Source organism: Podarcis filfolensis (genome assembly GCF_964270895.1).
Source record: "Podarcis filfolensis genome assembly, chromosome: 8".
NCBI lineage: Eukaryota > Metazoa > Chordata > Lepidosauria > Squamata > Lacertidae > Podarcis > Podarcis filfolensis.
In genome coordinates this window covers 72894732-72917773 of record NC_139611.1, presented here as the reverse complement: position 1 = coordinate 72917773, position 23042 = coordinate 72894732, and the positions used below count along the sequence as shown (strand labels likewise).

At 44.3% G+C, this 23042-nt stretch overlaps 1 protein-coding gene across 2 annotated transcripts; it reads right to left on the bottom strand.

Annotated features, from left to right (window-relative positions):
• Positions 1-1123: 1123 nt before the first annotated feature.
• Positions 1124-21548, bottom strand: LOC310768874 (free fatty acid receptor 2-like). Of its 2 annotated transcripts, none has more exons than XM_083627759.1 (2): positions 21034-21548; positions 1124-2794 (listed from the first exon to the last, which is right to left on the bottom strand). In XM_083627759.1, the coding sequence occupies exon 2, from the start codon at positions 2781-2783 to the stop codon at positions 1755-1757; it is 1029 nt and encodes a 342-aa protein (XP_083483885.1). In that variant the 5' UTR covers positions 2784-2794; positions 21034-21548; the 3' UTR covers positions 1124-1754. The 2 variants fall into 2 exon arrangements, with proteins under 2 accessions (XP_083483885.1, XP_083483886.1); XM_083627760.1 differs by lacking the exon at positions 21034-21548 and adding an exon at positions 4096-4192.
• Between the last annotated feature and the right edge of the window lie 1494 nt (positions 21549-23042).

Below are 23042 nucleotides of genomic sequence, written 5' to 3'. Positions count from 1 at the left end.
TGATGATGTATTTATACCACACCCATCTGGCTGGCTTTCCCCAGTCACTCTGGGCGGCTCCCAACAGAATATGAAAAATACAATAAAATATCAAACATTAAAAGCATCCCTACACAGGGCTGCCTTCAGATGTCTTCTAAAAGTCAGATGGCTCTTTATTTCCTTGACATCTGATGGGAGGACGTTCCCCAGTATGGGCACAACTACTGAGAAGGCCCTCAGAAAACAAACACTGAAAATCATCACATGGCCAAGCTTAGGATCCAGACTAAATCCCTTCCCTCTGGTATGGCCCCTGCCACACCACTTAAACCCCCCTTTTGAGGGGCCTTACACCAGGCTCAGCTTAGCCAGCTAAGCTTGGTCTCAGTCAAGATGAGCAAGGGGTGCTGGTGTATCTTCAGCTGAGCTGGGATTCGGGACTTAATGCCAGCTGAGCTCAGCCGAGCTGGGAATTGGCTCCACCACATCTCATTCTAGTGCATCTTGTCATAGGATCGCCCCCTAAATGGAATGAGCAACTGTATCTGCAGATGCCAGCAAACTGAGGAAAGGGACTGGAGCCAGAAGTTAGTGATCAGGATACAAAGGATTTTGTGATTAGTTCCGTGAGGCTAAAGGGACTCTGGGTGTGTTTTTCTTGAACAGCAGCCCTCAATGCCACAGGCCATCAAAGCACAGGGATGGTTCACAAGCACTGCCATAGAGATGTGCCAGGTTCATTCATTCATTCATTCAGAGCATTCTTGGAAAACAAAATGTGAACAGTTACCCTGAGAAGGGGAAGGTACATGCACACACACAACACAACACAACACAACACAACACAACACAACAACACAACACAACACACCTCACTTATAGTCCAGAATTCAAATCTTGAGAAGGCCTGTGCAAGGTCTTAGCTTCAGTACCATAACCAGCAGTAGCAGATGAAGGCCAAAGCACAAGATGTCAACTGTGAAATGGGGGCCAATATTGCTTTTGTAGCAAATAGACCAGCTCACATAGGTGAGAGATGGGCACTTTTCTCAATCTGAGGGCCACCTTTCCTGTTGGGCAGCTCTCTGGAGGCTATGTGCCAGTGGCAGGTGTGGCAAAGATGGGTGTGGTCAGTCATACATTATCATTAAAAATTAGATTTATTACGTATTTTTTCCCCAGGGTGGGTCACAACCATTTAAAACACAACATTCAAAATGGTTTAAAACAAATTAGTCCTTCTCCATCCTCCAGCTAGGGAAACAAGGTATTATCACACATTCCAGTCACATAAAATGGCTATAGGAGGGAGCAGAGCAAGACCAGTGATGGGTGTGGCCTGCATAGTTCCAAGGACTAGGCAGAGGCAGTGTGGGCCACCATTGGCCACCAGAACTAAGGTTCCCCTGTCAAAAGGGGGAGTTCGGAAGAGGTAGATTCTCTCTCAGCTCCTTCTCTGGCAACTGGGAGGTGGAGTGATTCATGAACCAACAGAAGGTTCCTTCTGTGGTGTTGACCACGCATCTTTACCCCCAGGCAAGCCAAAATGCTTCATTTAGTCCTCTGAAGCACATTACATAGACCAACCATTGCTTCCAATAAGCCTTTCAGTCATCTGTGGAGAAATTCCATGCTGACCTTCCATATGTATTAGAGGCTGAAACTTGGTGGAGTTTGCAAAAGTCTGCTGAGAGGCACAGAAAAGAAGGTCCTTCATTTCTCCATATGGACATCCTCTTTCATTCCAAGTCCCAAAGTATGGACAAAGCAGGCTACCAGCCCCTCACAATCCTTTCAGAAGGCAGCTCCCCCAGGTTAGAAATAGAAATAGAAGATTTATCAACCCCACTGTTGTCTATCTCGATGTCACAGCAGAACCCGCAAAACTGATAACACCATGGCATGATGGCATGGAACTTGCGTCCCAGGCCGGAAAAACATTTGGCAAAGGTTTGTTGGATGGCAGTGGAGGAGAAGTAGAAGATTGCTGGGTCCATGGAAGCATTGAGGGTGCTAAGGAGCAAAGCATAAACCCTCCAGGAAGGACTCTCATTCTGGATGAAGCCCACAATGTGGGAAATGTTGTAGGGAGCAAAGCAGACTGCAAAGTTGAGCAAAGTAGCCACAGCGAGCCCCACAGCCCGTTGCTTCCTGCGGGCATGGATGTTAGGCAAGGAAGTTAGGATGCGGACTAAGTTGACATAGCAAAAAAGGGTGATGAGGAAAGGGAGGAAGAAGAGGGTGATGCAGAGCTCCAGGCGGACAGGGAGGAGGATGTGGAGCTGGTTGGGGGAGAAACTCTCATAACATTTGGAGGCGTTGGCAGAGTTGGAGATGGTTTCGTTATTATGGCCTGGCACCGCGAGTTCCACGATGTAGACAATGCTGCAATGGGAGCAAGCGAGGAACCAGAACAAGATGCTGGCAAACACTGCATACATTGGCCTCCGGTTCAACTTGTACCTGATAGGATAGGCAACGCCCAGGTAGCGCTCCACGCTGATGGCCATGAGGAACAGGGTGCTGATGTAGATGCTGCTGTAGTAACAGAAGTTGGTCAGAGGGCAAAGGAACATGGGCAGAGGCCACGTCATGTCCGAAGCGGCCTCCACCATCTTGAAGGGCAGAAAGAGGAGCAGGATGACATCAGACACAGTCAAGTTGAACAAGAGGATTTCTATTGGGGTTGCCTTCTGGCGCACCTTGGCTTGGAATGTGTAGAAGGCCAGGAGGTTGGCTGGGAGGCCAGCCAGGAAGGCAAAGATGTAGACAGCAAGGACCATGGCATTGTATAACGACATCCTTTCAGTACCTGCAAAATAAATAAAGGCTTTGCTTTACCTATGCAAGGATACTGCCCCATGAAACCCCAATTTATCTCACTCACAACCAGGGCTGGAGAACCCCCCCCCCATGTTACTTTTAACTACACAATTCCAATCACTTTTGACCTTTAACCCTACTGGCTAGGGCTAGTGGGAACTACACTGGTACCTCGGGTTACAGACGCTTCAGGTTACAGACTCTGCTAAACTTGAAATAGTACCTCGAGTTAAGAACTTTACCTCAGGATGAAAACAGAAATCGTGCACCAGCGGCGTGGTGGCAGCAGGAGGCCCCATTAGCTAAAGTGGCACCTCAGGTTAAGAACAGTTTCAGGTTAAGAATGGACTTCTGGAACGAATTCTTAACCCGATGTACCACTGTATAGTCCAACCAGTGTGGTGTGGAGTGTTGGAGACCAACTTTCAAATCCCCACTCAACCAGGAAGCTCCCACTGGGTGGACTTTGGCCATTCGCTGCCTCTCAGGGTAACCTACTTCACAGAGTTGTTGTGGGGATTAAATAAAAATGGGGAGAACCATGCACACCAGCGGAGGTCCTTGGAAGGAAAGGTGGGATATAAATTCAATGAATAAAATAACAAATGCAACTTCTAGAGGGCCACGTCAGGAGGGTAAATTTGATTGAGATCTCATGGAATGGTGAACCGAAAGGAAGCCATCCTCCAAAATTTGCACATCTCTGAATTTTGCAGTGCATTTCCTCAACCAAGAAATAAGTACAATATGCATAGATTACTGGAGAATGTGCATATAAATGCATACTATAGTAAATATAGCCTGAATTTTAATGAGGACTTTTTTAAAAATTAAAAATTGCAAGCTGATTTGGCAGGAGGAGAAAGAACCCACTGCAACTCCCTCGGCTGGTCCTGTCCCAGACACATCTTTCCCTCCCTCTTGGAAATTCAACACTATTAAACAACCTGACTGCAAATTTATAATAAAGCAAAGACCATCAGCGTAGGAAAAGAAAGGAGAAACAAAGCAAACAAGCACAACCAATTCCAATACCAGATTTTAATCCTTGAACTGCCCTGAGACCTCCGGGTATAGGGCAATATATAAATTCATTAACTAATAAAATAAGAATAAAAATAATAGTCTCCAAATGTTTAAGGAAGCGACTCTTGCACTCTCCCCAAAGCAGATCCCCCAACTGTGCATGCCCTTTTCTTCTCATCCTTTGGGTTCACCACCGGCAGTTTGCCTCAGCTTCAGTCAGCCCAGGAAGCAATATAGTCCCAACTCCCTCTGTCAGTCACTCACACAGGGATGGTGCAGGCTTCTTTCTGCTGGCAAGAGATGGGGAAACACCAGCTTAATTGGGAGCAGCGAATGAAGGCCACTGTGGACCAGGGCGAGGTGGACAGCTCATCTCCTACACTGATGGCCTCCAGCTGCTTCTGCCACCAGGGGAAAAGATAGCAAGCCTCCCTGATATCTAATATTATATATTATTCAGAGTTTATTTGCATCAGGAATCAACTGAAAAAGTGAACTGCTCACAGGTTAGCAAAGAATTCCATTATTCCCCCAGAGGGGAAATGTTTGCATAACTCTAATAAGAAAAGAGCAGAATAATGGGACCAGACATCTGTGGTCTGCATATCACAACATCCATATGCAAAATGAAAGATCCACTGGAAAAGAGTTGTACAGAGGCACAAGCAAATCCATCAATTGGGTACCAGGGTGGTGGCTATTCTTCTAAACTACTTGTAGCCAAATGAGAGTACAGTGGTACCTCGGGTTACATACGCTTCAGGTTACAGACTCCGCTAACCCAGAAATAGTACCTCGGGTTAAGAACTTTGCTTCAGGATGAGAACAGAAATCGTGCTCCGGCGGCGCGGCAGCAGCAGGAGGCCCCATTAGCTAAAGTGGTGCTTCAGGTTAAGAACAGTTTCAGGTTAAGTACAGACGTCTGGAACGAATTAAGTACTTAACCCGAGGTACCACTGTACTGAACTTTTCTGTGTATAAGTCAAGGATATTTCCTGTTAACTTAATGTTGAAAAATTTGACCCGTATTATAGACGGATAGTGCAGAGTGGGGGAAGGGGGATTGGTTGCTGCCGGGAGCTGGAGATTGCCATAGGCAGTATTGCAGTATTGTGGGTGATTGTTGGCTGTGTCCAGGCCTTTTTTTTATTGGCTGTTGCAGCAGATGCCCGGTGAGACATTTGGTTGCTTTTGCGTCATGTGCGATAGGAAGCGTTGTTCAGATGGGCAATCCTCCCCCTAAAAAGCTCAACAACTCTGGGAAATCTCCCCCCCCCCCATTTTATTAATTTTTAGTCCCTCGAAATAGGGGGCATCTTATACACGGGGGCATGTTATACATGGAAAACAATGGTAATTATGTTTTTTCAAGGTATTTATTCATTATTGTTTGATTTCATTTGGGTGCTGTTGTTTTTAAAAGCTTTTTTTTCAGAGGGAACACTATGCAGATTGTCAATAGTACTCTGATTTTAAAATTGGGAAGGAAAATAAATCTTCTGCAGGAGTCCAGGTTTTTAATTTATTTTCAAACTCAGAGGTACCAAACAAACTCTCCAGTTCCTATAGTTCAGCTCCAGCCATTTGGGACTCTCGGGGAGGGATAGGTACATATATGTCCATTTCATTTTTTTCCAGGCTCACGTTGAAGTCTCCACATTTCCACATTAATTTTTGATTTTTCTAAAAAAAGTCCTCATTAAAATTCAGCAGAATTTCAGTTCAAATGTCACCTGACATACATATATTTGTATGCAATTTTGCCTAATATCCATACTTTTGCAAAATGGCTCTCCCCTGATAATACACCTCTGTGTGATATTTTCCACTAATTTGCATGTTTTCAAGCATTTCCTCCCCAGTCTATGAATTTGTAAAAATCTCTTGTGCTGGAGAATAGCATTGAAAGATTCAGAGAAGATATAGATTTTGAAGGATGTCTGAGTCTCAGTTTGCATATCGCTTCTGAAATCAAACAGCTTCATGTATAAATGCAAAATGAATCAAATTCCCCCCAACCCATCTTTCCTTGTAGGCCATAAGAAGAGCCTGCTGGATCAGGATTACTTATCTCCAGCAAGCTACCTTTCTATATTCAGGATTTATTCTTATTTTCATGTGGAGAAGCACTCGGTTGTGTGAGCCTCCAGCTCAGTCCAGAGACAGATTGACTGCCTCGGCTTCTGCCCATCAGCAGAAGTCCCTACGTTATAGGGTTTATTTAGCTGACCTGTATATTTATTTGACTGTATTTATTTAGCTCCACTTCCTGCTCAGATAGAGCGGGGCTGAAGAGGGAACAGGAAGAGAGCGAGGAAAGGGGCTCAGAATGCAGTTTGAATAACAGGGAGCTCCAGGACTAAAAGACAAATCAAAAGACACACTTCTTGGTAGGATAAGGGAGTGGTTCCTACGCACAAGTAGATGGTGCAAAGTTTCACCAGATGCAAACCACATTCAGGAGTGAGTCTCCTGCTGCTGCTGCTCTTCTTGAACGTTAAACAGAGAAAACTATCCTTGAAAGTCATGTTCAGCACAGAGTTGCCAGCACAAATGGCCAAGCTTAAATGACTTAGGATCCGGCCTAAAAAAACCTCTCCGGCCCCACCCCTGCCACACAACCAGTTCCTCCCACCATTCCTCTGCATCCAACCAGTGCATGACACCTCCCCCCCTTCTACACTGCTTTTCTCAACCTTTTCCAAATTTACAATACCTTTTTATAAGCATCAAGCAGGTAGGAGATCTTATTCCTGATTTTAGTGGGAGCCAGTGCTTTTTTTCTTTTAAAAAAGAAATGTTTAGGGTACTCTCATTTTGACTCGTTAAAATCACTGGGAATGGAAGTGAAGCTGCCATCGGAGGTGGTAACAACGAAACTGACCAATCACCATGCTACATTCCAACTGCTACTTCACACATTAAACGCCCGCTTCCGTCTGAGACTCAGGAAACACGGTGACAGGAAATGAGGCCGCCATTGGGGGTAGCAATGGAAATGACGATTCACCGTGCTAGAGAAGAAACTGGTTTTTTTTATTTTAGTTTCTTCTCCCGTTAGATTCACAAAATGTTTAGGAGTATGCATACCCCTGCGTACCCCCAGAAAAAAGCACCAATGGGAACACCGTACCCTTGTCAAAGAGCTTTGCAAACAGGTATAGCAGCCTGTTTTGAGCCATCAACTGAGCCATTGCAAAAGTCCTGAACTACCTTCCTTGTCTGGCATGGGAGTGGCAAGTAAAAGCTGATCGTGGGGGCTCAAATCCTGAGCTGAAGAAGGAAACTGGAATAAATGCCAAGACAAACACTGTTAAGATATTGTTACCAGATTTTTTTCAATGAATCTGGGGGCACTCCCCCCCCTTGTTTTTTGAAGCTGAGTAGCAACAGGGAGTCAGTAGTGGGGATGGTGAGGCAAAAGACCCTGGCCCAAGCACACATGCATATTGTATAAAGGTGCAAAGCCCTTCTTTTGCACCCTGTGAAACATAAATGCAAAGAGTTTTTAAAAAACTGGGCAACAGCATGCCGCTGACCCGTGACTCCCCAGCCTCCTCCCAGTTTCCTGCCCCCTTCCCCCTTTGTTTTGACAGATTGGGGGAGGCTCGGGAGTCACGGGCCGGCGGGTGTTTTTTTAAAAAATAACTCTGCACATTTATGTTTCACAGGGTGCAAAAGAAGGGCTTTACACCTTGCCTGGCAGAAAAATCATGTGCCTTGTGCCCCTCCTGGGTAACGCCCGCCCGTCCGTGACTCCTGAGCCTCCCCCTATCCCTCAAAACAAAGGGGAAAGGGGGCAGGAGATCTGTACCACTGGACGCCCCTGGTTCTCCTTCTGCAGTGGCGGCAGCAGCGAGCAGCGAGCAGCTCCTGAAGCCAGCCAGAGCCAACTGCACTACCAGGCTGGCTCTGGGCTGCTGAGGCTGCCACTGCCACATTTCCCAGGACATATTTGCAAATATGGGGACATTCCGGGGACGGAATTTGTCCAGGGACAGATTTGCAAATCCAGGGACTGTCCCTGGGAACTGGGGACGTCTGGTAACCCTATGTTAAAAGCCTTGTAATCTGGCCTGGCAACCAGTGCAAGCTTTTAAATTATATGGGCAGCCAGTGCAAGCTTTTAAATTGGCAGACATACACCAAAAGGCCTGGCCGGCCCTGCAAGGGACCCCAGAAACTTAGACCTTTGGCCCTTCTGTGTCTGCCTTCCCGCGGCTGACATTGCTTCCCATCTCCCCCTCAAGCTTCTCCCAGCACACCTCTCTGCTGCTGCTGTTGCTTATCTCCAGTCTAAACAGTGTGTGGTGAAGGAGGAGGGATCGCCTCCCAAGTGAGGGGAATTATTTATCCATTAGTGTCTCTGAGGGATAAATCATGGGATGGGAAGTCAATACAATCCCTTGGGGGAAAGTGAAAAGCTAGGAGCCTGAATGTAAACACACCGGGAATAGAACGCTTTTGTACAATACCCAGCTAGAGTCCCGGCTTGTAAAATTGTTCATGAATACACGTCCCCTCGCTTGTTTTGAGAACCTTGGCAGAGCCTCTCGCTTCCCAGTCAGCCTGTTTCATTTTCACCTGCTGCTCAAGATGCAGATGATGAAGAAAGAGCCACCAACTGCTATGGTTAAACCCTCCCCCCCCCCCCACACAAATTGTCACAGAAACCGACTTTCCAGAAGGTTGTGGAAAACTGATTTAAAATTTTTGGCGTGCTGTACGCTGAAAGAAAACTGTACAGTGGTTCCTCAGGTTACATACGCTTCAGGTTACATATGCTTTAGGTTACAGACTCTGCTAACCCAGAAATAGTGCTTCAGGTCAAGAACTTTGCTTCAGGATGAGAACAGAAATCATGCTCCAGCAGCGCGGCGGCAGCGGGAGGCCCCATTAGCTAAAGTGGCACTTCAGGTTAAGAACAGTTTCAGGTTAAGTACGGACCTCAGGAACGAATTAAGTACTTAACCCGAGGTACCACTGTATATGGAAATGATGTACCAATGGCATCTGACTCCTAGTAAGTTAGCAAAAATGTGTAAGACAGATACAAATATCTGCTGGAAATGTAAAGAAAAAGAAGGCACCTTTTATCATACATGGTAGTATTGTAAGGTAACAAAAGCATTCTGGGAAATGATATATAATGAGTTGGAAAAAAATGTTTAAAATAGCTTTTCTTTTATTTTTAAAAAAGAGGCTTTTTATTAGGAATTGTAGGTGCTGATATTCCAAGGGAGCAGAAAAGACTGTTTTATGTATGCGATGACAGCTGTACAGATACTATTAGCCCAGAGATGGAAAGAAGATAAAGTCCCTACCAGAGAAGAAAGGAAAATTAAACTTGGATTATGCCAAAATGGCAAAACTGACTAGAAGACTCAGGAACCAAGAAGACTAAAGCTTTGACAAAGAAAGGGAAAATGTTTATAATTTATCTTGGAGACCACTGCAAACAGATGGAAACCTTAGCAGGATTGCAATAACACTTGTAATGTAGAAGTATTAGGGAGATAACGGAGATATAAAATATGAACTATTGAAAAATATACAGTAGAAAAAGGTTAACAATAGGACCCACAGAGGGGAAGATGGGAAGTCCAGAGATTCGGAGGAATCTTTAAATGTGTATGTGTATGGTCGAATTGTTATAATTTTATAAATAAATTTTTTTCAAAAAAATAAAAAGGAACTGCCGTTCTAGGCCCCCCCCCCCTTATCTTTTGGTGGAGTCTCCAACAGGGTTTTTTCATATCATTTTGTAGGACTGTGCATTCCCTCCCTCACTTCAATCTCCCACCCCGTTGGGCCAACCCAGAGACTACCTCCTTCAAATCCAGTCTCAAATTAGTCTGAGGTGGGGCTAATGTGGAATAAGAGGTTTTCTAAATCCCTTATTAAACGTGTAGCTGGGAGCAGGGAGGGAGTTAGAGGCTGCATCTCCCCACCTCCACCCCAACAGAGAGCATGTTTGGGGGGGTCGGTTTTGTAGGGTGCTGTTTTGCTTTCATCCAGGGAAACTGCTACTCAGCATCTGATGCGTGGAAAGTGAAGGGTGCTCCTTCGGGAATGGTCATTAAGCTGGAAGGAGAGGCCTCTGGTAGCAGGCATCTATCTTCTCCCAAGAAGATGCAGTGGCGTAGCGTGGGTTGTCAGCACCCGGGGCAAGGCAAGTAATTTGCGCCCCCTAACCTGTGGATTTGCGCCCCCTAACCCGTGGATTTGCGCCCCCTAACCCCCAGATGTTGCGCCCGGTGCAGCCGGGCCCCCCCCCTGCACCCCCCACGCTACGCCACTGAGAAGATGCATCCAGCGGTCAGGTAAGCCTTGCAGGTTTGTCCACCTTGTGCCCCCTGGAGTGCCCCGAACCACTCAGGGCCATCCAGTTTAACCTGCAACAATCTGCAGCTGCCCCAGCCCAACTTGACTGACACCAAACTTGGCTTGGGATTTGAGCCTCAGCACAGTCCTATCACTTACTAAGCTTTTAACTAGAGCAAGGGGGAGGAATGTATATGATCCTTGAGGTCCCTATATCTGGAGACCCTTGAGGTCTCTTTATCCTTAGGCCAGACCTCTCACAAGCCCTGGTCTATACCCTTTCTGAATTATTTTGCACAACCGAAACACATTCTTGAATTCTAATGAAGCCCCTTGTTCACCAGGATGGAGGATGGAGGGTGTGTGTGTGAGAGAGAGGGAGAGAGTGTGTGTGTGTGTGTGTGTGTGTGTGAGAGAGAGAGAGAGAGAGAGAGAGAGAGAGAGAGATGTTCAGCAAGTGAAGCTTTTCCCTTTTATCTTAGCTCTGCACCCAAAAATGCTTCACTTGTTGAATTTAATGTGTGTTGGGCTGATTTTAAAGGCAGAAGAGCAGGATGAGGAAAAGCCCCCCCCCCAATTAAAAGAAGCATGGCATAAATGATACAAATGGCACATGAGATAATGCCATGCACTTGGTTTGTACATTTAGATATTTGTCTGGGGAGCATGCAAATGATAGGTCCGAACAGGATGACAAGTTTGGATATGTGGCAGCTCTTCTTCCACCTTCTCTCGCTTCAGAAATGCCACTCCATGCAGAAAACGACACACACCTGTTGATGGTGGTTTTGAACATGCAAAATAAGCCTTGCAGCATCCTGGGGTAAATGCCACCGGGAAAGGACCTCTTTGTTGACTGCGATATGCATGGGGACAGAGTAGAACTGACCGTGACAGCTGCAAAATGGGAGGGAGATGCAGAATTTGGCTGCGTCCCTTGATGCCCTAGGTCTCCAGCTGCACTACGCATTCAAAGCAGTATCGTGCCACTATAAAGAGTCCTTGGTTGACCCTGGGAGCTGTCATTTTTAAACTGTGGGGTGAGGTGCTAAGAGACCTCTCCCCTAGCTACAATTCCTAGAGGGCTTGAACAATCAACCCCTCTTCCTAAGGAACTCTGGGAATTGTAGCTCCAGGAGTGGAATAGGGGTCTCCTAACAACTCTCAGCCACTGGCGGAGGAAGAGGGGGGCGGGAGGAGCACACTGCCCCCTGGCAGTGGGATCCCAGTGGGGTTCCATAGCAGCTGCCCCCCCCCCCATGCTGAAGCTCCGCCACTGCTCTCAGCACCCTTTTGCAAATGAGACTTCCTAGGATTCTTTGGCGGAAGCCATGATGGTGGTATGATGATGATGCTTTAAATGTATGGTGCAGATATGGCCTTTATCACTTGGAGCTTGGGATGGGGGCATGGCAATTTCTCCAGTTTGCAAATGGGCCCATGGGCCCAAAAAGGTTGGTGACTCTTGCTATGCACCCTCACTTTGGTAGGGGGGAGGAGCCCCATTAAACAGAAGGGGCCTTACTTCTGAATAAGCCTGCACTGTGAATGAAAAAGTGAAGTGAGCCCATGATTTACTGTGAGCTATTGTGTAACTGTCACAAGGGGATTGCTACGTGCCTCAAACCCTGACTGCTACAGATAAATAATTGGATGGCAAACGCTCGTTAAATATCAGGTATTTTGATGAGTATACACCCACTCAGAAAGTATTTTGTATCCAGCGTTTGCGAAAGGGAATGACGAGAAAGGGTGTGTTCCTTTTCGAATCTAGTTGCCACTGAAGTCAGAAAGTGCTGAACACGCCTGTATAAATTAGCCCTTGAACCAGGCAATCAAACCAGCCACCTTGAGAGACAGAAACCTGACAATAGGCTTTGGCACTGTCCCTTGGAAATTTACCCAGAAGGGAAAGTGGCCCTTTGGCCAGAAAAGGTTTCCAATCCCTGGCCTATGCAGTGATTAACAGTTTCTCTGGTCCCCCAGAAGCAACCATAACTCTCTAGGGACAGCCTGCCCTTGGATGTCCATCATGGAATGGGAGACTCCCTTCCTTCAACTCTATTCATCACACAGAGGAGATGAGGAGTCCCTTGCTTATGCTGGATAAGAGAGACCAGCAGACCTGGTCCTTCTTCATTTCCCCAAGTTCTCTAACAAATACACTGAACTCAAAGAAGGGAAAGGCGAGTTTCACTTTACTCCAAGCTGAAGAGACACTTGGGAGCATCAAAATGCAGGGCTGGTTTGGAAGCTCCAGCTGGTACATACTGCTGTTGGGGGCATATGGCCGAGAACATGTGGCACCATCATTAAGGTACTGCACTGTCTGCCCATCTGCTTCCAAGCCAGGCTCAAACAACTTTGGTCCAGGGTCCCTCAAGGACCACCTGAACCCTTCTACCTGAACACCACAATTTAAGAAGGATGTTGACAAGCTGGAACGGGTGCAAAGGAGGGTGACCAAGATAAACAAGGATCTGGAAGCCAATCCTTATGAGGAGCAGTTGAAGAAGCTGGGTATGTTTAGCCTGGAAAAGAAGAGACTGAAGGGAGATATGATAGCCATCTTCAAATATCTAAAGGGCTATCACATGGAAGATGGAGCAAGCTAGTTTTCTCCTGTTCCAGAGGTTAGGAACGAAACAAATGGATTCAAGTTACAAGAAAGGAGATTCCAACTAAACCCCAAGAAGAACTTTCCAACAGCAAGAGCCAATCAACAGTGGAATGGACTCCCTCTGAAGGTGGTGGTCTCTTGTTCATTGGAGGGGTTTAAGCAGAGGTTGGATGGCCACCTGTCATGGATGCTTTAGCTGAGATTCCTGCATTTCAGGGGGTTGGACTAGATGTCCTTTTGGTCCCTTCCAACTCTACAATTCTATAATCCCAGCTCCACTGAAACCCTCTTCACCTTCTGTTACAGCCTGCTCCACTAGGCTTATGCAGCCAACTAAGAATACTAAGAACCTACCATATTTAAGTGATCTCTGGTTATTAAATGTTTATATGGTTTTTATGGTGCAGTTTTATGCATCACGGGTATAAACTGCTCTGATACTTATTTTTTATTTGTTGAATAGCGGCGTAGAAATATTTTCAGAAATACGCAAGTAAATATTACTTTCATAGCTCCCAAGAGTCCTTCTGAAGTGAGAGATTAACCCCATGCCTCAAGGTCTGGACTCTAGTGATGTCCTACAGCAATAAAGCCCTCTCTTTCTGTCACTGAGCTCCTGCAAAGCCTGTTGTTGAGGACATGAGTGAGACCAAGCTCTTAGGAAATGTTGTGGCTGCCACAAGTGGCTCTCTATCAATAGCAGCCAAAATGTGTCCGCCCTGTGTGATACGGGGTATATAGTTCAATATCCCAGCAAACTGAAAATTAGGGAGGAGAGTTGCCTGACAAAAGGCATTTGCTAAAATTCCTTCTTCTACATGACTATGAAAAGGATGGGGGTCTTGTTCTCTTATCATCTGGTCACCCTCCATGCAGAGTGACACTGCAACAGGACCCCCCCACACACACACACTGCTGACCTCCAGAGCCTTATACTTTCTAATTATTATTCTCCCTGCTGTGGCTGTTTGTTCACCTGCCCTCCCCTGCCAGGTGAACAGTGGCAAGAGCAAGTTGAAGGGGCAGCTGAACGTCTCCTTTTCTTATCTACTGCTGCTGGGCAACAGCAAGGATTGGGTCCAGAGGGTGTGGGCAAGCAAAGAGGCAGTGGGGATGCTGACAAGAAGGGTGGCCACTTGGGAGTGGGGAAGGCCTACCAAGCAGATATTGCCCTGATGCCATGGGAGATCTGGCAGCCCTCCAGATGTCGTTGAGCAACTGTGTGTAGAACATAATGAATTCAAACTTTAATCACTGTTCTAGTCTTTCCACTGCTGGTAACAGGTCTGGCTTTGGATAGCTCAGTTGGGAGAGCATGGGACTCTTAATCTCAAGGTCATGTGTTCAAGCCCAATGTTGGGCAAAAGATTCTTGCTTTGCAGGGGGTTGCACTACATGACTCTCATCACCCGTTCCAACTCTACAATTTTATGGTACTTTTTCATGCACCAGAAAAACATTTCTGAGAGGAGGATAGTGATAGAAAGTACCCAGGGCAAGGACAGGGAACCTTCAGGTTGTGGACCCACCAAGCACCCCCCCGCACACACACACACACTTGGCCCACAAAGCTGATTAGGAACCACTAATCAGCTGATCAGTCCTGTTCACAGCCCAGGTCTGGCCCAAGACATTTTGGCACCTGAGGTGAACCACAAAATGGCATCCCTTTTCCATGCCTGCCACCAAGGAAGAAGGAGTGAGTGAGTGGAGATCTAAACTGGGAACAAGGGTGAGAGGAGATGAACAGTGCCTCTAATTTGCCAAGAGGCCTCTGTAGAGGTGGCATGCATGGTGGCGGTCAGATTCGGCCTCCAAGGAACATGGCACAGCTGTCACTGCTAGGGCAGCAGCAGCAGACGATGCATTCCTTGGAGTCTGGATCTACTACCCGAGGTGGTAGCCTCCCCTTGTTTCATGGATAGGCTGGCCCTGGCCCAGCCCTTTGCAAGTCCTGACAACCAGCTGATCAGCCCCTGTTCATGGTGCATTGCTTCAGCAATTCATTGGATGCAGAGCAGGCATTCGCTCTGCAGAATCTTTTCATCAAAGCCTCTCCAAGTCTGGTCTTGAGGGCCAAAACAGAAACCGCACAGGTGAGTGGTGATCAGATCTCTCAACTCCCCCTCCCCTACAAAGGGGAGTGTGCTATGATTTTTATCAGAGCAGAGGAGCTGGGAGATAAGTGTTTCTTCGTCCAGTCCCCCTGCACTTTCAAGCCTCTATTCACCTCGTCACAGACAAGAAACATAACCCACACAGTTGTTGGGATGCCAGTATTTTTGCATCAGGTTTGGGAAGGAGTTGGGAAGCAGTTTAGATCTCGAAAATGGCACTGGGTGGATTATGCTGAAATGGCAAAACTGACTGGGAGACTCAGGAATCAAGAAGGTAATGACTATTAAAAAGAATGGGGAAAATTCATAACTTACTTAGGAGACCATTGTAAACAAAAACGTTAGCTGGACTTTAAAATAATTTGTAAAGGAATTAAAAATATGGAAAATTCAGAGAGATGAAAACTGTGGAGAATGTAATGATACGTAGTTTTAGAAAAAAATATTTTAAGGACCCTGTAGGAGATGGGGGGAAGTGACGAGATTCAGAGAATCTTGTAAATGGATATGTTAAAAGTTTTTTTTTCTTTTTTCTTTTGATTTTGTTCTTGTAAAAACCAATTAAAAATATTTATTACACTTATTACACTTATTACACTTACACCTATTACACTTATACCGAAAACAGAGTTTGAGAAGACACAGCTTAAGAACTACCGCCCCATATCTTTGCTTAATGTGGATTATAAAATTTTCGCAGATATTTTGGCTAAAAGACTAAAAAAGGTACTAGTAGAAGAAATTTATAAAGATCAAGCGGGCTTTCTCCCGGGCAGACACTTGTCTGACAATACGAGGAACATAATTAACATTCTAGAAAAACTACAAGTGAATATTAATACTAAAGCAGTTCTGATATTTGTGGATGCGGAGAAAGCCTTTGACAACATTTCTTGGAGTTTTATGAAGAAGAATTTACAGGGGATGGGGGTTGGTCAAGGTTTTGGAAATGGTATAGGTGCAATTTACTCAGAACAAAAGGCCAAATTAATTGTGAATAATGTAGTGATGGAAGAATTTAAGATAGAGAAAGGAACACGACAAGGGTGCCCAATCTCTCCATTGCTTTTTATATCGGTCCTGGAGGTCCTTTTAAACATGATTAGAAGGGACCAATTGGTTAAAGGTATACAAGTCGGAGCTAAACAGTACAAATTGAAAGCATTTGCCGATGATTTGGTATTGACATTACAGGAGCCAGAATCTAGTACTAAAAGAGTACTGGAACTAATTCAAGAATTTGGTCAGGTAGCAGGTTTTAAGTTGAACAAGATGAAAACTAAGGTTTTAGAGAAAAATCTAACAGTGACTGAGAGAGAGAGGTTTCAGAAGGAGACAGGATTAACACTGGTTAAGAAAGTGAAATACCTAGGGGTTAATATGACTCTAAGAATGTGAATTTATTTAAGGACAACTATGAAAAATGTTGGATGGAAGTGAAAAAGGATTTAGAAATATGGTCAAATCTGAAGCTATCATTGCTAGGCCGAATTGCTGAGATAAAAATGAATGTACTGCCAAGGATGTTGTTTTTGTTTCAAACATTGCAAATTTTGGATAAAATGGATTGTTTCAAGAAGTGGCGGAGAGATATTTCTAGATTTGTCTGGCAGGGCAAGAAGCCTCGAATAAAATTTAAGATATTAACTGATGCTAAAGAAAGAGGTGGATTTGCCCTGCCAGACTTTAAACTTTATTATGAATCAGCCGCTTTTTGCTGGCTGAGAGAATGGCTGCTTCTTGAAAACACTGACGTGCTGGACCTAGAAGGTTTTAACAATGTATTTGGGTGGCATGCATATTTGTGGTATGATAAGGTCAAAGCACATAAAGCGTTTAAAAACCATATTGTCAGAAAAGCACTGTTTAATGTTTGGATAAGATATAAGGATTTGCTTGAAAATAAAATCCCAAGGTGGTTGTCACCAATGGAAGCGAAGGCTCAGAAAAAGCTCAATATGGAGGCCAAATGGCCGAAATATTGGGAAATTTTGGAACAAGAGGGAGATAGATTAAAACTACAGAGTTTTGAAAAACTAAAAAATAGAGTGCGAAACTGGCTCCATTATTACTAAATAATGGAGGTGTCAGGTAACTGCCATCGGAACTAGCGGAGGAGGCGAGGCTCCACAGCGATGCTGGAGAGGGGCCAAGCAGGGAGAGAGGCAGGTCTCCGGCTGGGGAAGAAAATCAGCGCAACACCAGGGATAGAGGGGGGCCGATGGGGGAAGCAGAGAGGGGGCTCCAGGACTCTTCGCAGGAGACCAGCGAGGAGAGCACAGGTCCTCCGCTGCCCACACCCACCCTGCACAGAAGACTTCTGCGCAGGGAAAGTAGGCGGCGACTTGGCGTCAAAGAGCTTTTTTGCTGGAAGAGGTTTAAGAAACGCCCACTGACGGATCCTGACAGCGACTGAACAGCCACGGAGTGGATGGCTGTTCAGTGAGAAACGGTTTAACCAGCCAACCTAGCCCAGAGCGGCGGTAACTTACGCACAAGCAACCCCTAAAGCCATTACAGGAGGCATGTAATTTGGACAAAAAAATTGGCTTCCAGGTGGAAAAATCAAAATTGGAAACAGAACTGTTAGATCCCAAAATTAAGAATTTGTCAAGAATGTATAACTTGCTGTTGAAATGGAACACTCAGGATGAAACGGTGAAATCAGCTATGATTAAATGGGCACAAGATGTTGGACATAATATTATGATGGCTGACTGGGAACAGTTATGGACCACAGGTATGAAGTTCATGGCATGTAATGCCTTAAGAGAGAATATAATGAAAATGATCTACAGGTGGTACATGACACCAGTCAAGCTTGCAAAAATCTATCATTTGCCCGATAATAAATGTTGGAAATGTAAAGAGACTGAAGGTACATTCTTTCACCTTTGGTGGACATGCCCAAGGATTAAGACTTTCTGGGAGATGATCTATAATAAAATGAAAAAGGTATTTAAATATACCTTTCTGAAGAAACCAGAGGCCTTTCTCCTGGGCATGGTCAGCCAATTGATGCCAAAGAAGGATAGAACTTTCTTTATGTATGCCACAACAGCAGCAAGAATACTTATTGCAAAGTACTGGAAGACACAAGATTTGCCCACCCGGGAAGAATGGCAGATGAAGGTGATGGACTACATGGAACTGGCGGAAATGACTGGCAGAATCCGAGACCAGGGAGAAGAGTCGGTGGAAGAAGATTAAAGAAATGTAAAGTTTATTTACAGAAACATTGTAAAATTAAGGAATGTTAGAAGGATGTTGGAATGAAGATATGTGGCTTTAGCAGAAATGTTATAAAGGATTAAGTAAAAATAGATTGTTAATTGGTGAAAAGAGGGAAAGTAAAGTTACATTATATTAAGATAAATTATAGGACAAAAATTGGGAAAGATGGAAAGGATTTGCTGAAATAGCTAACTGAACTAGAATACAAAAAAGGGAGGTATGAGGAGGTCAAGGAAACAAGCAAATGAAAGATAAGTTATGGGAAGGTTCGTTGTGTTTTTTAATTGTTTCTATTTTTCTGTTTTTTCTTTCTCTTTCGTTTTTTTTTCTTTTTTCTTATTATGATGTATTGTACTGTTTTTGTTTAATTTGGTGTTTTCTCTTTTTTCTTTTTGTAACCTTTAAAATTTTAATAAATATTACTTTAAAAAAATATTTTTTAAAAAAATGGCACTGGGTGGAAAGCTTGAACTAAATACATTTTCCTCTAATATTGCTGCCCCATTCAAAAGAAACCCTCACAACCCTTTCTGTGGCTGCTTCAAAGTTAGGAAACACAGCCGCAAAATGGGAGGTCAGATCTCTGTTTGACCCTCTGAGTCCAATAATCCTTAGATCTTTATTCACTCAAGAAAGTTGCCATCCAAAATTATATGGATTTCACACACACTCTGTCTATGTCCCAGGAAATATAAACACAATTTCATTGTTTCGTGCCCTTGATGTGGGGAGTGTTATACCTAGCACCGTGCTGAATTTTTCTCTTTCCCCTTTACCATTCTCCATGCATTTAAAGGTTATCAAGCAGGAAAGAAAATATTTGTGCAGTTCTCATGGATGGGGTGCAAGATTTTTGTCAGATTGGTTTTAAGATGGTTGTGGCATGTGAGCTGACTCTTCCCTTGGGGCTTTTCAGATCTGGCAGCCCCAGCAGTCAGGGTGGCTGCAGAGTTCCTGATAAATGTTTACTGGGAAGAACAAAACACTCTCAGCCTGTAGCCACCTTGGAATGATAAAATAAGCTCAAAGTTCAGCACTGTCTGAAATTTTCACTGTCGAGAAATTCTAAAGTGAGTCAGAAGAAGGAAGTGTGTTTCATGGTTGGGGGGGGGGGCAGATTTAACTGCAGCACCAATTACAACTGACAATATAATCCTGGACATGCCTACTCAGAAGTAAGTCTTGTTGAGTTCAAATTTGGTTTATTCCTAAGAAAGTGGGTAAAGGGTTGCAACAACCTGCGGAGCACACCATTCAAATCTTGACACTGCCATGAAATCACTTGATGGTAAGAATGTGGTGAGAATTTGATGCAGTTCACATTTATAGGCAAAGTCACACTTTTTGAAATCATACACAAACCAAAACAGCCTCCTTCGAAATTCTTTGAATTTTGCAGTGCATGTCTCTAGCCAAGGAATATGCACAAAATATGTACATATTAGTGGACATAGCATAGAAAACTGCATCTTATCAGAGGAAATTGCTTTGCAAAAGTATGTGTCTTAGGCAAAATTACATACCAAGATGTGCACATTAGGAAAAATTCACACTAAAATGATGCTGAATTTTCATGAGAACTTAAAAAATAAAATACAAATTGGTGTGGAAATGTGGAGAGCTGAACTTAGGAATGCAAAAATGAGAAAATCAGCTGAAAGTCCCTACTCGGTGGACTTAGGGAAGCTGTTCCCTCCTTTCATAGATCCAGGATCAGCACTTCCTTCTGCAACATGGGTACAAGAACACTGACCTACTTTACAAGATTTTTGTATGGAAGGATGTGAGGCACAAAGATATTCCAGAGGTGTGTTGCTGCAAAGAGTCTTAGCACATCTTAAAAGGCTGGCAGATTTCTTGCAGCAGAACCCTTCATGGATTAGAACCCATTTAGTTAGATGCACTGAGGCTTTCCGTCAGTGGGCAGGTTTTGACCCTATCCTTCCTCCAAGGACATTCTAGACACACAACAATCCTCAGAGGAAGATTGGGAGAGGGAATGGAGGCTAGTCCACAGTGGCAGAATGGGGTTTTATGGCAGAATGGGGTTTTCATCCTGAGTCTCCCAAGTCTTAGCCAAGTACTCTAACCATTGTTTCACACTGTCCATTTTTTATTTAGAGCTCTGTGCGTCTTCTATGAAGAGAAGAAAGATAGATGATGATGATGATTGATAGATAGATAGATAGATAGATAGATAGATAGATGATAGATAAATGATAGATAGATAGATAGATGATAGATAGATAGATAGATGATAGATAGATAGATGATAGATAGATGATAGATAGATAGATGATAGATTAGATAGATAGATGATAGATAGATGATAGATAGATAGATAGATAGATAGATAGATAGACAGATAATAGATGATAGATGTTAGATGATAGATAGATAGATGATAGATAGATAGATAGATGATAGACAGATAGATATATATAGACTATATACACATATAATACCAACTTCATGCATCTGATCTCAATGACAGCTTCCCAATGATGCTTGTGGGAGAAGGGTGGATTTTAATTTTAATTCAACCCTCCCTGTGCACAAAGGTCCTGATTCAGACTCCACGTCTCCCCATTCTGTTTTTCTTACACACAGCTTACTTTATGGCTGATATTTAAATAACAAACACCAGAGAACTTTAATTCAGATAAGTTAACATATCATCTACTTTGGCAGAATGCCAGCCATGGATCACATTTCCATGCCTCGCGGGTAAGGGAGAGAGACTCTAGCCCATGAAAGCTTTTGCCACAATAAACCTGCTTGTCTTTAATGCGCCACAAGACTTCTTCACTGCTTATAACTGTGATTCATATTGAAACACCCCCCTGAACTCTCCAAAAGCCCCTATCGAACCCATCGCCAATAAATAATTCTGCTTTTATTCCTCACCTCCTCTACAAGCTCAGACTTTGCTCTGCCTGTCTTCTCCACCGATGGACGAGGGTTTCTCCCACGATGGATCCAGCCACCTTCTGCCCTCGCAGGAGTCGAAAGGCTTTGCTCAGCTCCCACACCCTGAAGGAGAGAGGAAAGCAGCCTGCCTGGTGCAGTAGAATCACTCGTGATCATTTGACAGAAGAAGCCCAACAGGCGCAGCAGCAGCAGGAAACTGACCTGTCTCCTCTTGTAACACAAGGGGATTTACTTCTTGGTTTCAAAACCGGGAAACAAACTCTTGGATGGAGAAGAGAGGCGGAGGAGGAATCCAATTTCAGCTGCACGCAGAGGGTGCCACCCACAGCCTTTCTAATCTACTTTTTAGAATCAATGATGCCTCTAGATTCAAGAGTCCAGCCTTATTTCTCCGCACTGTAACCTGACCATTGAGGGGAAATCTATACAAAGTTGTTCTTCTTGTGGTTTGCATTTATATCCCACCTTCTTCTCTGAAGAGCTCAGGGTGGCGTACGTGGTTCTCACCCTCTCCATTTAATCCCCACAACAATCCTGTGAGGTAGGTTAGGCTGAGAGGCAACAACTGGCCAAAGTCCAACCAGTGAGAGCTTGATGGTTGGGTGGGGATTTGAACCTTGGTCTCTTAGGTCCTAATCCAGCACTGACCACTCCAGCACACTAGGTCTCAGTGGAGACACAGAAATGATGGATACTGTTTTTCTCTTCCCTGGTTAGAAAACGAACTCATGCCACATATATAAGAAGAAACAAGTGTTTGGCCTCAACACATGAGTGGGAAATGTGTGTAAGATGCCAAGGACCTGAGCAACAGGCTGTCCTTTTCCCCAAAAATATTTTTATTAATTTTCCACATTTGTAACAAATATAACATATAAAAAACACAAAACAAAGCATCTTACAATACTACAAAAGAAAAGAAAAAGAATAAAAAGTCATTACTTCCAAAATCCAAGTTAACTTTCATTATAGTCTGACTTCCTCGATTCCCCCCTAACTGAATTTCATTGTAACACCTTTGTAGCAGTTCTCTAAAATCCTCTTTCTAACACAATTAACTCCTTCTACTGACTTCATCACTTGTCTTATTGACTTGTCCTTAAAGCCCCCCACATCACAACACCTTTAGACCTCCCAGTGTTTGGTGCAAAGGTCTAAATGCAGATTCTAAGCACATTTGGGGGAAAGGGACTCCCTGGAGTGTAGGGGGTGGCAGAACATGTGTGGAAGGTAGGGCTGGGTGACCAATGCTCATCAGGTCTCCTTTGGAGCTGAATCTATCAAACCTGCACTTTCCAAACTATATATGAATCCAAACACTTCCAATCCCTCAAGGAAACGGGTAATGCAAAAGACTAAAATAGTTTATCTTATAGAAATCTGCCGTTGTTAGATGTATTGTGGTTTGTGGGTTTATTTATGTTTTCAAAGAAGTCACAAGCAAACTTGAATGGTTCAGGCACAGTAATGGTTCCCAGCATGTCATAAGGCCCCAAACCTGAATGACAAGATGGATGTCATGATGTCAAGATGGGTGCTCTACGGGGAGGTGGTTTCAGGCAAAAGGCCCATCGGCGGACCAACTCTGTGAAAAATTAATAATCAAAAATTGGATTACAATTTGGTCTTTTTTATTTTTGTTTTTTTATTTTTAATTGGATTATGATGTGGACATGTTGATTGGCTGCTTTTATTGGAAAATCAATAAAAATGATTTAAAAAACAACAACAAAGATGTCTGAAATGAGCACTCACACTTTACATTGTGGGTGCTTTTTGCGGGATCGTGCGTGGTGCTACAGTTCCCAGGGAACTTACTGGCAAACAGGGACTGCCCTGCCTCTCAGTGTTAATTTTTGGAGGTTCACACCCAGCCTCAATAGTCAAGTTCCATTGCTGGGAGGTGGGGCCAGTCCCATATATATAAGGGGGTGGAGCTGACAGTATCCAGGTAGTCAGCTTAGGAGATTCACCCTCCCTACCCT